This window comes from Sciurus carolinensis, chromosome 17, assembly GCF_902686445.1.
Source record: "Sciurus carolinensis chromosome 17, mSciCar1.2, whole genome shotgun sequence".
NCBI classification, from domain to species: domain Eukaryota; kingdom Metazoa; phylum Chordata; class Mammalia; order Rodentia; family Sciuridae; genus Sciurus; species Sciurus carolinensis.
The window spans coordinates 13,211,836-13,224,447 of record NC_062229.1 but is presented as its reverse complement, the minus strand read 5'-3'; the positions used below and the strand labels follow the sequence as shown (position 1 = coordinate 13,224,447).

At 54.7% G+C, this 12,612-nt stretch overlaps 1 protein-coding gene across 4 annotated transcripts in view; it reads left to right on the top strand.

Moving 5' to 3' along the window:
* Col5a3 (collagen type V alpha 3 chain) overlaps positions 1–12,612 on the top strand; it is a 36,480-nt gene that overhangs the window by 5,003 nt on the left and 18,865 nt on the right. For all 4 annotated transcript variants that reach the window (XR_007105813.1, XR_007105812.1, XR_007105814.1 and 1 more), the window contains exons 5-31: positions 217–321; positions 648–797; positions 2,434–2,547; positions 2,660–2,806; positions 3,840–3,887; positions 3,960–4,001; positions 4,286–4,348; positions 4,811–4,885; positions 4,979–5,062; positions 5,591–5,647; positions 5,739–5,792; positions 5,961–6,014; positions 6,713–6,766; positions 6,846–6,899; positions 7,085–7,138; positions 7,490–7,534; positions 7,658–7,711; positions 7,894–7,938; positions 8,092–8,145; positions 8,254–8,298; positions 9,844–9,897; positions 10,000–10,044; positions 10,197–10,250; positions 11,661–11,705; positions 11,808–11,861; positions 11,998–12,105; positions 12,408–12,461. Coding sequence is in view for 1 of the 4 variants with exons in the window: in XM_047531367.1 (XP_047387323.1) it covers positions 217–321; positions 648–797; positions 2,434–2,547; positions 2,660–2,806; positions 3,840–3,887; positions 3,960–4,001; positions 4,286–4,348; positions 4,811–4,885; positions 4,979–5,062; positions 5,591–5,647; positions 5,739–5,792; positions 5,961–6,014; positions 6,713–6,766; positions 6,846–6,899; positions 7,085–7,138; positions 7,490–7,534; positions 7,658–7,711; positions 7,894–7,938; positions 8,092–8,145; positions 8,254–8,298; positions 9,844–9,897; positions 10,000–10,044; positions 10,197–10,250; positions 11,661–11,705; positions 11,808–11,861; positions 11,998–12,105; positions 12,408–12,461 (1,812 nt within the window). In the remaining 3 variants the exon portion in view is untranslated. The remainder of the gene's footprint in view (positions 1–216; positions 322–647; positions 798–2,433; positions 2,548–2,659; positions 2,807–3,839; positions 3,888–3,959; positions 4,002–4,285; positions 4,349–4,810; positions 4,886–4,978; positions 5,063–5,590; positions 5,648–5,738; positions 5,793–5,960; positions 6,015–6,712; positions 6,767–6,845; positions 6,900–7,084; positions 7,139–7,489; positions 7,535–7,657; positions 7,712–7,893; positions 7,939–8,091; positions 8,146–8,253; positions 8,299–9,843; positions 9,898–9,999; positions 10,045–10,196; positions 10,251–11,660; positions 11,706–11,807; positions 11,862–11,997; positions 12,106–12,407; positions 12,462–12,612) is intronic.

The following is a 12,612-nucleotide window of genomic DNA, read 5'->3' as shown; positions in this document are numbered from 1 at the left end:
CCTTCATGGGGCAGTGGTGGGTGTGGCTTGTGATGTGGCACTGAGAGGGCCTCCCCTTCTCCGAGTTGCAAGGGTTTGCTGTCATGGGGCTGCTGTCCTTGTGCTGAGGGTCTCTGGCGGGGGAAGCACCAAGACTGCTTGCCAGGAGGTGGGGGGCTGTGCCAAGAAATGGGATGAGTCAGCCTGCGTCCCTCTCCCCACTCCACCCTCTCCCAGGGAGACATCCAGGAGCTGCTGATAAGCCCAGATCCACAAGCTGCCTTCCGGGCCTGTGAGCAGTACCTGCCTGGCTGTGACAACCTGGACCCCGTGACCACAGGGGTGAGTGAGGGGCTGTGCTTCTCCTGATCTAAGGTCACAGTCTGAGTCATCCCTGGCGCCAGGTCTCAGAGGGAGTGAATTTGGAAGCCCCCCAAAATGGGACTGAACAATCTCTGATACCAAGCAAAAAGCAGAGTGACCCCTGACTTCAAACAGATCCCAGGCACGAATGGCCTTGACCGCAGGTCACATAACTGAGTGACCTTGACTGCAGGTCACGAGTTGAGTGGGAACTAACGGGTCATGTGCCAGCATGGCCCTAGGTGACCAGAGTAAGAGCATCTCCACTGGGGGACACTTTGGACCTGACAGGGCCCTCTCTGCAGGCCCCCCAGGGTGAGCCAGAGACCCTTCCTCCTCGGCGCAAGGGCAAGGGGAAAGGGAAGAAGAAAGGGCGAGGTCGCAAGGGGAAGGGCAGGAAGAAGAACAAGGAGTCATTGACCCCGAGTCCACCTGCTGGCTCCCTGGAGAACCAGGTAAGGGGCCCACACCTTGTCACTTCTGGTCTCCACAGCCCATCTTCTGGCCTCCGTTTCCCCCAGTCTCTGGCCCCTCATCCATGGTTTGGAATCCAGCCTCGGATCCTGAGCTCCCACTTCTCTTAACTGACTGCCGGCTGATGACCATCTGGGGTCGGTCGGGGAGGCGACCCTGTCTTATGAGCTTTTCCAGGCCTGCTCCCCCACCTCCAGTCCTGGGGCCCTGGAGGGAGCCAGCTCCCCCAGATGACTACCTGACTGTTTGGGGGTTCTTGATGAGGAATACTGTTTAGGGGAGTCATTAGCTGGGGTGAATGATGATGGGTTCATTGGATAGTATGTCATTTTGGGGGATGGGGGTTCACTGATAGGGGTCATTGGTGAAGGTTATTCCTTGGGGCAGTTTCTAATTGGGGTACTACTTATCTTCCCTGATGGGGACTGCTGCTTGGGAGGGTCACTGAGTGAGGTCAATATTTGAGATAATCCTAGTTGGGGGTTGGTAGGAAGTCTTTAATGGAAGCAATTGGTGTTTTTGGTGTCTCTTGTTTAAGGCTAATGGTTAGGGGTCATTAGTTGGGATTTTTGGGGAGTCACTAGAATCAATAGTGGAGTCACCCATTGGGGTCATATTTGGAGGAGTGATTTTTAGGGGATCATGAATGGGACCATTAGTCTGGGAGCCCCTGATGGGTTATAGTTAGGAAGTCATTGATGGGTCATTATTAGTGGAATCAGTGATTAGGTTTCTGGTTGGGGAGCATTTGTTGTGCTCACTCGTGGGCATTTGTTGTTGGAGGATCACTGGTTGGAGGAATAATTGATTAAAGATCACTGGAAGGGCTTCTTAGGTAGGGGAGTCACTAATTAGTGCTTATTGTTGGGAGATGTCCCTGGTTGGGGGTCTTTGGGAAGGTCACTGGGTGGAAGAGTACCTGTTTGGGACCATTGATGGGAATCACTATGGGGGGTCACTTATGGGTCACTGACTGTAGGAGTAATTGGGGTCCATTGCTGTGGGTCATTAACGGGTGGGTCACTGAGTAGGGGTCCTTGGCACAGGTCATTGTTTGGGGTCTTTAGGGTCACTGGCTGCATCACATCTCACTCCCAGATCTTTCTGGCCCATAACAGGGGCATCATGAATAGTATGCCCCTTCCAGCCACTTCCTCAGCCCCAGCCCCTTACCTGGGCCCCTACCACCCTCTTCCGCTGCCTTGACCCAGTTCTTCCGCAGCTGTTTAGGCCAGAAGGAGCTGACAGTTTGTGGCCTGGCTGGCTGACTGCTGAGTTCTGCCTTGGGAGAGGACATGTGGGATAGGCTTCCGGGAGTCTGGCCCTGAGTCTTGGACCTTGACCTTGACCACTAAGCTCTGGAGCCAGCCTGGTTCTGCCTTCCAGGCCTCTGAATCTGGTCAACCAGGAGCCTCCTCTTTGCAGGATGGCTCCCCCTGCTGGCCGCTCTGGTCCAGACACTTTGCCTCCACTGGCTTCCATGTTTTTGGGAATCCTTCTTTGTCCCACTCCTGGGACTGGGAGCTCCCTAGGGTCAAGGCTTGGTTCCTCCTTTGTTTCCCTTTTGTCTCAATTGACCTGACCCCAGACCTGATACTTCCTCCATGCCTGCTCCAGACCTCCACCGATGTCCCCAAGATTAAGACGGCAGTTCCAACTCTGCCTCCAACTCCCTCACCTTTGGTCGTCACCACTACAGTAGCTGTTGGCGGCAATGTCACCATCCTGGAGGTCAGTGGGAAGCGGATGGTGCAGGGAGGGTCAGGCCCTGCCTGGGGTAGAGGTGGTAGCGGCAGACCATAACGAAGCCAGGGACAAACTTTGACTGTCCCAATGTCCTCAGGGTGCCCTGGACCCTGAAGGTGGAACCCCGCTGAAGACTCCGGAGCTCCAAGTAGGGAGGGAGGAAGAAGAAGGAAGTAGCCCCACTATGGGTCCCAAATTCCGGGCAGCAGAACAGCCTTCGCAGGCTGAGTTCCAGATCTTTCCTGTGAGTCTGGGGCTGTGGGAGGGCTGGTTAGGAGCAGGGGAAGGGACTCCTATCTGGAGCCACATGGGGCCACATTCTTTCTGTTGATTGTTTATCTTGCTTTGAAGGCCTTTGCATGACCCCAGTATAGCCGATAAATATTGAGTGCCTACAGTGTGACAGTGCTAACAGATGACTCTGCCGGTGGTGAAGGATCTGGCTTTTAGACTAAGCAGGATGAGAAACCCCTTGAAAGGGAACATCTGACTTGGAGGTCTCAAAGCAACCTCTGCCTGCTCAATGGCATATGGACAGTAGAGGGAGCCACAGAGGCAGAAGAAAACGTGGTCTAGGCAAGCGAGGAGCCAGATTCGGGATATGCTCCATTTTGGTCTTGCTGCAGGAGGTGGAGAAAGGTAGACACTTGATGGGACTGTTGAATAAGATGTGTCCTCTAGCTTTCCGGCAGAAGGCCAGGCAGAAAGTCAAGGATGTCAGTCTTCATGTCTTGAATCGGCAACATGTGTGACATCCCAAAGGAGATGTTCAAAGGGGGATGGCTAGAAGATTCTGGAGTTTAGGGGAGACCCTCTAGATGGGAGAGACAGACTTGGGACACCTCAGCCGAGAGACGGTGTCTTTAACCAAGACGGATGAAATGACCTAAGAAAAGAATGCAGAAGAAGCTCCGGGCCGGGCTTCTAGCCTTGGTGTTGGGCTGAGGAAGGGCAGAGTGGTAACTAACTCTGAGCCTCGCCCCGCGCCAGGTGCTGTTTTTACTGGTTCATCTTTACGTGGGATAGATGCAGCTGTCGTTCACCCACTGACCTTACAGGTGACCCAGCGACCTGTAACTGGCCATAGTGGCTGAGTCAGTTTCCAGTGTCACTTTGTAAGGGGCAGATCCAGGTTGGGACACCCAGGAGTTGGTGCCCTTGTTGATGCAGCTTTGTCAGGTTGAGGGGGGAGACTGAGCTTCTCCTCATCTGCTCTGTGGGTGGTTTGGGGGCCTGGGAGTGGGCTCACCTCTTTTTTCTCTCCTCCCCCTCTCCAGGGCGCTGGAGAGAAGGGTGCGAAAGGAGAACCTGCAGTGGTAGAGCAGGTGAGGACTCTGGGGCGGGAAGGGGCTGCGGGGGCCTGCTGGAACAGGGGTCACACACCTCTCTCTCTCCAGGGACAACAGTTTGAGGGACCTCCAGGAGCCCCGGGACCGCGGGTGAGTAGGCTGCACTGCCCTCCTGCTATCTTTGCCGTGGGGAGTTGGGGTGAGTTGCGGTGTTGCGTCGCCTGATCCTGTGGTGGCTGCGGGACATTGCAGGCACAGTGGATGAGTCAAAACAAGGGTTGGGACACCGAACTGGGGTTTGGTGTGGATCAATGTAGAATAGGGGGAGCAGGAATGGCTAGGGGAAGGGAGGGCGGCCTGGGGTCAGGGCTGAGGAGGTTTGGATTCAGCTCAGATTTGCATTTCCTGTGACTCTGTTTCTCTGTCTCCAACAGGGGGTGGTTGGCCCATCAGGCCCTCCCGGCCCCCCAGGATTCCCTGGGGACCGCGGCCCACCGGTGAGACTCTCCCGGGGGTGGGTCTCTCTACGGCGGGGTAGCTTCCAGGTTGGGAGCCTGGGGGTTTGAATGTGGGCCTCAGGGGCCCGGCCTGGAGATACCACCTGGGGTTGCCACCACCCCTTCTTCTGAACTCTCTCTCCCCATCTGTGGTAAAACCGGCCCCTCTTCTGTCTCTGGGGCCTGTCCTGCTCTTCTCCCTGGGCCTCTGTTTCTGCATGTCTTTTGTCTCTGTCTCTCTCCCTCTATCTTTGTCTCTCTTTCCCCCTCCGTCCCTGCCTCCACCATTCTCCGTCTTTCTCCCTGTCTCTCCCTGCCTCTCTGTCCCCACCCCTCTGCCCCTGTCCTTCTGTATCTTCTCTGTCTTTGTGTCTCCTGTCTCCATCTCTCTCCCCTCCATCTCCATCTCTCATCCCTGTCTCTTCCGGCCTCCATTCATCTTTCCCTTGTCCCCTCTCTTAGGGCCCTGCCGGCCTCCCAGGAATTCCTGGCATCGATGGAATCCGGGGCCCGCCGGGCACTGTAATCATGATGCCGGTAAGGAGCTAGGGAGACACAGCCTTGGGGAATAGAGCCCTGACCAGGAGGAGGCCTCTCCTTGGAACTTCCCTCACCATGATTTCTCCTTAGTTCCAGTTTGCAAGCAGCTCCCTCAAAGGACCCCCAGTCTCCTTCCAGCAGGCCCAGGCTCAGGCGGTATTGCAACAGGCTCAGGTGAGTGGGATGGGGGTGTTAACGTGAGAGATACAGAAATGAGGAATAATGAAGGACTGGTCAGGAGATACTGCTTTCTGAGATGCATGTTTGGTTTGTTTTCTGTGGCTATAACGAAATACCTGAGACTGGGTAATTTATAAAGAAGTTTATTTGGGTCATGGTTCTGGAGGTTGGAAAATCCAAGAGTATGATGCTGGCATCTGTCAGCCTCTGGCAGGGACCTTCTTGCTGTGTTATAACACAGCAGAAGGTATCACATGGCAAGACAGGGCAATGTGCCAGCGAGGGCCCCGTCCTCTTCTTATAAAGCCACGAACATCATTATGCAGTCCCATGTTCATGGCCTCATTTACTCCTAATCACCTCTCAAAGGCCCCGCCTCTAAATGCCATTAGTATATAAATCGGGGATCAATTCTAGCACATGAACTTCTGGGGAGTACATTCAAACTGTGGCAGTGCCTTCACGGGGATTGTTGGGCGTCTTGTGGGCAACTTTAGGCTCTCTTCTCCTCCATCTTTCCAGCTGTCCATGAAAGGCCCCCCGGGTCCAGTGGGGCTCACTGGGCGCCCAGGCCCCGTGGTGAGTAAGGGGTCTGCAGAGAAGAGGGGCAACACCCGCGGAGAAGGGTCGCATCCCTCCAGCCAGCTTACCCTCTCTCTCCTTCTCGAAGGGTCTGCCTGGATATCCAGGTCTGAAGGGAGAGGCAGGAGAAGTGGGGCCACAGGTGAGATTGGTTGGGAAGGGTCTTCCCCCAAGGCCACAGGATAAAGTGACAGCTGGGGACAATATCAAAGGGGTTGGGGATTTGCAACTCCTGCCTTCCCTAGTGAATGATGTAAAATAAGCCCTTCCTTCTTTTTATCCTTCCTTTCATCTTTTCTTTTGCTTCTAGGGTCCCCGAGGACTGCAGGGACCTCCTGGGCCACCTGGTCGAGAGGGCAAGATGGTGAGTAACTTCCCTCATCACCCAAGAGGAACTCTGTGCCTCCAGGGTCTGCTGGCGTCCTTATGGGACCAGAGCACTGAGGACCAGCCATGGAAGCTCTCCTGAGCCTGGCTCAGGAGTCTGGCCAAGGTCACAGAGAGAGCCAGGGAGCACTTTTGAGCAGGAGTAATATTCTACCTGAGAGCTAAAGCACAGCCAAGTAAACAGGCAAGGAAGAGCATTCCAGGCAGAAGGAACAGCATGTGTAAAAGAAAAGACCGGCTCCTTGGAGGAACTGATGAACACAATTCCATAGCTTTGCTGAGGACTATGGCAGGGTGATTCATGGAGGCTGAAATGCGAATTCTTCTTCTTCTTCTTTTTTTTTTTTTTTTTTTTTTTTTTTTTTGCGGTGCTGGGGATTGAACCCAGGGCCTTATGCTTGGGAGGCAAGCACTCTACCAACTAAGCCATATCCCCAGCGCGTGAATTCTTAATTTTGATGATGATGGTAACTTGGGGCTAGAGTTAGGGGACTGGGGATAAGGAATAATGCCTGGGTTTGAGATTGAAATTGGTACAAAAGAAGCCCCCAGCAAAGACTCAATAAGCACTGACGATATCTCGATGATGTTGATGATAATGTCGTCGAGTTCCTAACCTGGGGGAGGGATCTGCGGGAGGCTGATCCCTGACACTTGGGCTCACTTTCCTCACAGGGCCGCCCTGGAGCAGATGGGGCCCGTGGCCTCCCGGGAGACACAGGACCTAAGGTAGGCCCCAGGGCCAGGGCCGGAGGGTAGGCGCTGTCAGGATCAGGGAGCCAAGCTCAGCTGGTGTTTCTCTGGACAGGGTGACCGAGGCTTTGACGGGCTGCCAGGGCTGCCTGGTGAGAAGGGCCAAAGGGTGAGTGTGTGAGGAGGCCTCCGCGTCCAGGCCCTTCCCAACATTCCCGCTCTCCTCTCCTTGCTCAGCAGCAGAGCCTTGACCGGTGTCTGAGTCCTCACACCTCAGGCCCCAGCTTCTTTCCTGGGGTGGGGGGCTCTCCCTGCTTTATTCCACTCTGGTCTCCCCTCTGTTTCCCACTCCAGGGGGACTTCGGCCATGTGGGTCAACCTGGCCCCCCAGGAGAGGATGGTGAGAAGGTAAGTCTGCAGGGGTGTCAGGGGACGGTTGGCAGCTGGGAAGCCTGGGTGACAGTCAGCAAGGAGGAGGGTCTTTGGGAGCTGGATGAGGAGTGGGGTCTGCCCTGGAGCATCGGGAAGTCCTGTGGTTCTCAAAAATGACAACTGGAGAGCCCACTTTGGGATTAGGAGGTGAGACTCAGGACTGCACGTCTAGGATCGAGTCAGGAGCCTGAGTAGACTCCTGTGCCCTCCCTCAGTCTGCAGGGGCCTCGGTATAACCCGGGTCCCTGGGACTGATGCCGGGCACTGCCCAGACGTGGGGAGGTGCCCCTGCGGAGGCCCTCCTCTCCAAACCCGCACTTCCCACAGGGAGCAGAGGGACCTCCAGGGCCCACTGGCCAGGCTGGGGAGCCGGTGAGTACTGGGGATCCCCAAGCACCCTTGCTTGGTGCAGGGGAGAGAATGGGATTCCTGCCTCTCCGCCCCCGCCGCCCCGTAGCTCACAGGACCACCGATAATACTGCTGCTTTCTTTCAGGGCCCCCGAGGACTGATTGGCCCCAGAGGCTCCCCTGGCCCCCTGGGACGCCCGGTGAGCATGCGGCTACCTCTCCGCGCCCCTGTCTTTTTCCCACCTGCCCCCCTCTGCATGTCCATTTCCATTTCTGCTGCCTGTGTGTCTGGCTGCTTTGCCTTTCCACCTGCACCTCTCGGTGCCTCAGCTCAGGTCTCTGGCCTGTCCCCTGAGGGGTCTCACATCCTCTCTTTCTCCAGGGTGTCACTGGAAGTGATGGAGCTCCCGGTGCAAAAGGCAATGTGGTACGTGTCTTGCCATCAGACCCTTGGCCCTCCCGATGCCCTGGGCTCATCATGGCCCATATCCTCGTCCACTCCTGCGACCCCTCTTGTCATCCTGACTGCCCCTCCACACATGCCCTTTCCAGTGTCAACGAACCCTCATTTTCTCTACAGGGTCCTCCAGGAGAACCAGGCCCTCCAGGACAGCAGGGGAACCACGGGTCCCAGGTTAGAACTCAGACCTCAGGCATCTCCCAGGCTCGCAGCCTCCCAGCCTCCCCAGCCTCAGCACTCACTGCCTCCTCCTCATACCTCACCCCCTCTTTATGTTCCCAGGGAATTCCCGGCCCCCAGGGACCCATTGGCACTCCTGGGGAGAAGGTGAGTGACCCCTACCCAGCGCCACCTCTTCTCGCCACGGTCCTTCAACTCCATTGCCAGGAAAAACTTCGGCGGTGGCTCATGCTGCCAGCCCCGCTGGTGATAAATGGCCACTTTCCCTAAGTCAGCCGAGAGTTACAAAGTGTCAGTGTGGGGAAGGCTCTCCTCCAGGTGGAAACCCAGCAGGCTAGAGCACAGAAGGGGGCATTGTGAGCATGCAGACACCCCCAGGAGCCTTGGACAGAGCGGGTTTCTAGACACAGGGGGACAAGATCCCCTTCCGCGGTGCCCACGCTCTTCTCTTTGCTTCTGGGCACAGCTGTGCCCAGCGCCCCTGGCAGGCAGGCTACTTTCTGCACATGTCCTGGTTTGTCCTCACCCCCTGCCAACTGCTATGCCTGCACGATCCTCAGCCGTGATGTCACCATTGCTGGCTCCAGCTCCCCCTGACCTCGGATCTTAACCTAAAGCCATCCCATCAATCATAGTTAGGTCTCTTGCCTCGAGATTTCTGGAAAGAAGCGGATTGGCTCAGCTGGGTCGAGTCGTGGGTCTTTGGAACTGTCAGATGCTTGCAGGAGGAGGGTACCTCCTGCCTGCCTGGACCCACCCTCCTGCAGATGGTGCTGTGGGGGGGCACTTTAGAGACGAGGTGTGGCTGGGAGGACCAGCACCCCACACATCTCTGCACTCCTCTGCTTTGTTTTGTGCTGGGTTTGGACCCAGGGCCTCTTGCATGCCCAGCAAGTGCTCTGCTGCGGGGCTCCATCGCTGGCCTCCTCCTCTGGTTTACATCCCTTCTCTCTACCCTCTCGGAGAGGAGAATTTTTTCATTTAAAAAAATATTTAAATACAAATTGGAGTGCTGGCGATATAGCCCAACACTTAGAGTGCCTGCCTCTCAAACTCGAGACCTGGGTTCGAGTCCCTAGCACTGGTAGATTGCGGAAATTCCAAACAAACAAAAGAAACCAATACAAATTGGAGGACCAGGGTTGTGGTTCAGTGGTAGAGCGCTTGCCTAGCTTGTGTGAAGCATTGGGTTTGATCCTCAGTACCACATACAAATAAATAAGCAACATTAAAGTATTGTATCAAAAAATACAAACTTGATATTATGTATATTTCACTAAATTTTATTTCTTAAAGTTAATTATTATTATTATTATTTTTCGTACCGAGGACTGAACCCACGGGTGCTCTTGTACTGACCTATACCCCCAGCCCTTTTTATTTTTATTTTGAGAGACGGTCTCACTAAGTTGCCCAGCCCAGCCCAGCCTTGAACTTGTGATCCTCCTGCCTCAGCCTCCTGAGTAGCTGGGATTAGGCTGTGCATCACCACAGCTGGCCAGATGAGGAGGATTTCTGAAACTCAAGGAGAGCAAGGGACTTGCCCAGAGTCAGACAGCAAGTTTGGGTGGAGCTGGGATAGATTTCCTGGCCAGAGGTACCTGCTTATTTGCTAACGTTGTGTCTGCATAGAGTAATCCTTTGCAGGGCTCTGAGATCCTCCATCACCCTCTCCTATTCATCTGCTTTCAGGGTCCCCCTGGAAATCCAGGAATTCCTGGCCTCCCAGGAGCTGATGGCCCTCCGGTGAGAACCAGGGACTGGGACAAGGAGGAAGGACGAGGGGGAGGCTTGGGAATTTGGCTGGCAAATTTGGGGCTTTGATGACTTAGCGTGTTTCTTCCTTAGGGTCACCCAGGCCATGAGGGTCCCACAGGAGAGAAAGGGGCCCAGGTGAGTGACCAGAGGAGGCTGGGTTGCGCAGGGCGGGAGCGGGAGGGAGGTTGACGGTCAAGGCCAGGAGCCTGGGGCCAGCAAGGAGAGCCACGGCTCTGGAAACACAGGGTGGGCAGAACAGGATGACACTGGCCTTACCTTCCTCACAGGGTCCACCAGGATCTGCAGGCCCTCCCGGCTATCCTGGAACCCGGGGTGTGAAGGTAGGTGGACCTTCTGGCTGATGATGGAGTGGGAATGGGGTTTGGCTCTGAGCACCCTGTTAGCCCGGCGACGCTGAGGTTTGGTTACATAGGCAGGAGCCTCTTTTATCCACAATTTCCTTTTCCAAGATTTCTGTTCCTCATGGTCAACCTCAGCCTGAAAATATTAAATGGAAAATTCCAGAAATAAACAACTTAAGTTTTAAATTGCATGCCATTCCAAGGAGTGTGGTGAAACCTTGAGCCTTCCCACTCACTCTTCCAGTATGTGAATTATCCCCTTGTGCAGAGTTTCCACGCCGTATAAGCTACCTCCCCATTTGTCCCTTCATAGCTAGTTTGGCTATCACAGTATCACAGTGCTTTTGTTCAAGTAACCCTTATTTCACTTAATAATGGCCCCAGAGTGCAAGAGTGTTAATGCTGGCAATTCAGATTTGCCAATGAGAGCTGTAAAGTGCTTTCTTCAACCGAAAAGGTAAAAGTAAAGTTAGATATGTTTGGGGAGACTATATTGTTATAATTACTATAAAAAGTATTAATTAGAACAGTTTATTGTTATCATTGTTCTATTTTATTATTACTGTTAATATCTTTCTGTGACTAATTTATGAGTCAAACTTTATTATAGGTATGTACACAGATAAAATAATTATATAGATGCAGGGCTCAGTCCTCTCTGCAGTTTTAGGCATCCGCTGGGGTTCTTGGTTATGTGCCTGCAGACAAGGAGGAGCAACTCTAGTGGAAGCCTGCTTTGTAGCTGCACCTAGTTATATTGCAGCCCAGGCCAGAGAACAATTGTAGCCAAGTTTAGTTACATTGTGGTCAAGTTAATTACCCTGGGGCTGGAGCACTTCTGCTATTTCCAAACATAGTTACATTGTGTCCAAGTGTAAGCTCCTTGTAGCCCCTGAGCTCACAGTTATGTTGTAGCCAAATGCAGTTTTCAGAGTTTGATGTGAGTGGCTGTCCAGGCCTGCGCTGAGCAGCCTCGCTGTCACCAAGCACAGTCTCCCTGCAGCCAGCACTATGGGGAACATTCCTCTGCCTTCAGAATGAGCCCAGAGTCTGGAATGTTCATCTCTCTCCTGCCAGAAGGAGCTATGGACACAGTGTCCCTGGGAAATGGGAATCAATTACTTGGAAATCTGGCCTTCCCGGCACACCCCCCACAGAAGACCTTGGGAGGTGGCCAGTGGCTGAGAGGGAGGGGTGACGCACTCCGCAGGCTCCAGGGAAAGAGCATTTCCTCCTCTGAGTCCAGCCCTCTTGGGACTCTTCTGCTTGTTTCAGGGCAGGAAATGGAGCTTGGGACTCTCCTTAAGCAGGGGATGACCTGAGAGGAGCAGCTGCTTCTTCTTCTTCTTCTTCTTCTTCTTCTTCTTCTTCTTCTTCTTCTTTTTTCAGGGTACTTCTGGGAATCGGGGTCTCCAAGGAGAGAAAGGCGAGAGGGTGAGAAGGGAAGGGACCCTGGGGGGAGCCCCCCATAACGGGGACCTGGCTGTGTCCTTCCCTGAGGCCCTGCCTTCTGACCTCTGTCTTTCTCCCACCCAGGGAGAGGACGGCTTCCCTGGATTTAAGGGCGATGGGGGGCCAAAAGGTGATCGGGTAAGACAAGCTCAAGCTGAGGGATGGCGCGGATCTGGGGGGCTCTGGGGAGACAGGGGAGGGGCTGGGGCTAAAACAGGCTTGAGGGAGCAGGAAAAGCTAATGTCTAATTCGACACCTCTTCTGTCTATTCCAGGGGCACCCAGGACCCCCAGGTCCCCGGGGAGAGGACGGTCCTGAAGGCCCAAAGGGGCCAGAGGGTCTGGCAGGAGAGGAGGGCCCCCCAGGTGCAGCTGGAGAGAAGGTGAATAGATCTCGGCTGCTTTCTGTTCGTTCCGGGTGGCCCCAGCCCTTTGCCTACTGTCCCTTACTGTGGGGGTGCTATATATGCACTACGCCACTGTGCCATGTCCCAGCCTGTGCGCCTAGGTCTCTGTCCACAGGGTGCTCCTACCACCTTCCCGCCCTCCTTGAGTCTGCAGCTCAGCAGCCCCGAGCCCTTCCACACACACCCCGTCACACCATCACCCCACACCATCACCCCATGCATTTTCATTCCCCTGTACAGATGAGGAATCTGACCTTTGCCCTATAACCTCTCTGCAGGGCAAGCTTGGGGTACCAGGTCTCCCAGGTTACCCAGGACGTCCAGGACCTAAGGTAAGAAACCAGGGGCTTGGGGGTTGGCGGGGTCAGGGGTCAGGGTCTAATATCTGGGGGCCCAGACTATGGTCTGAGCTGATGTGGGGATCTTACTGACACCTAATTTGACAACAACTTTGTGTATATGTGTGTGTCTACCCTGTGGGCC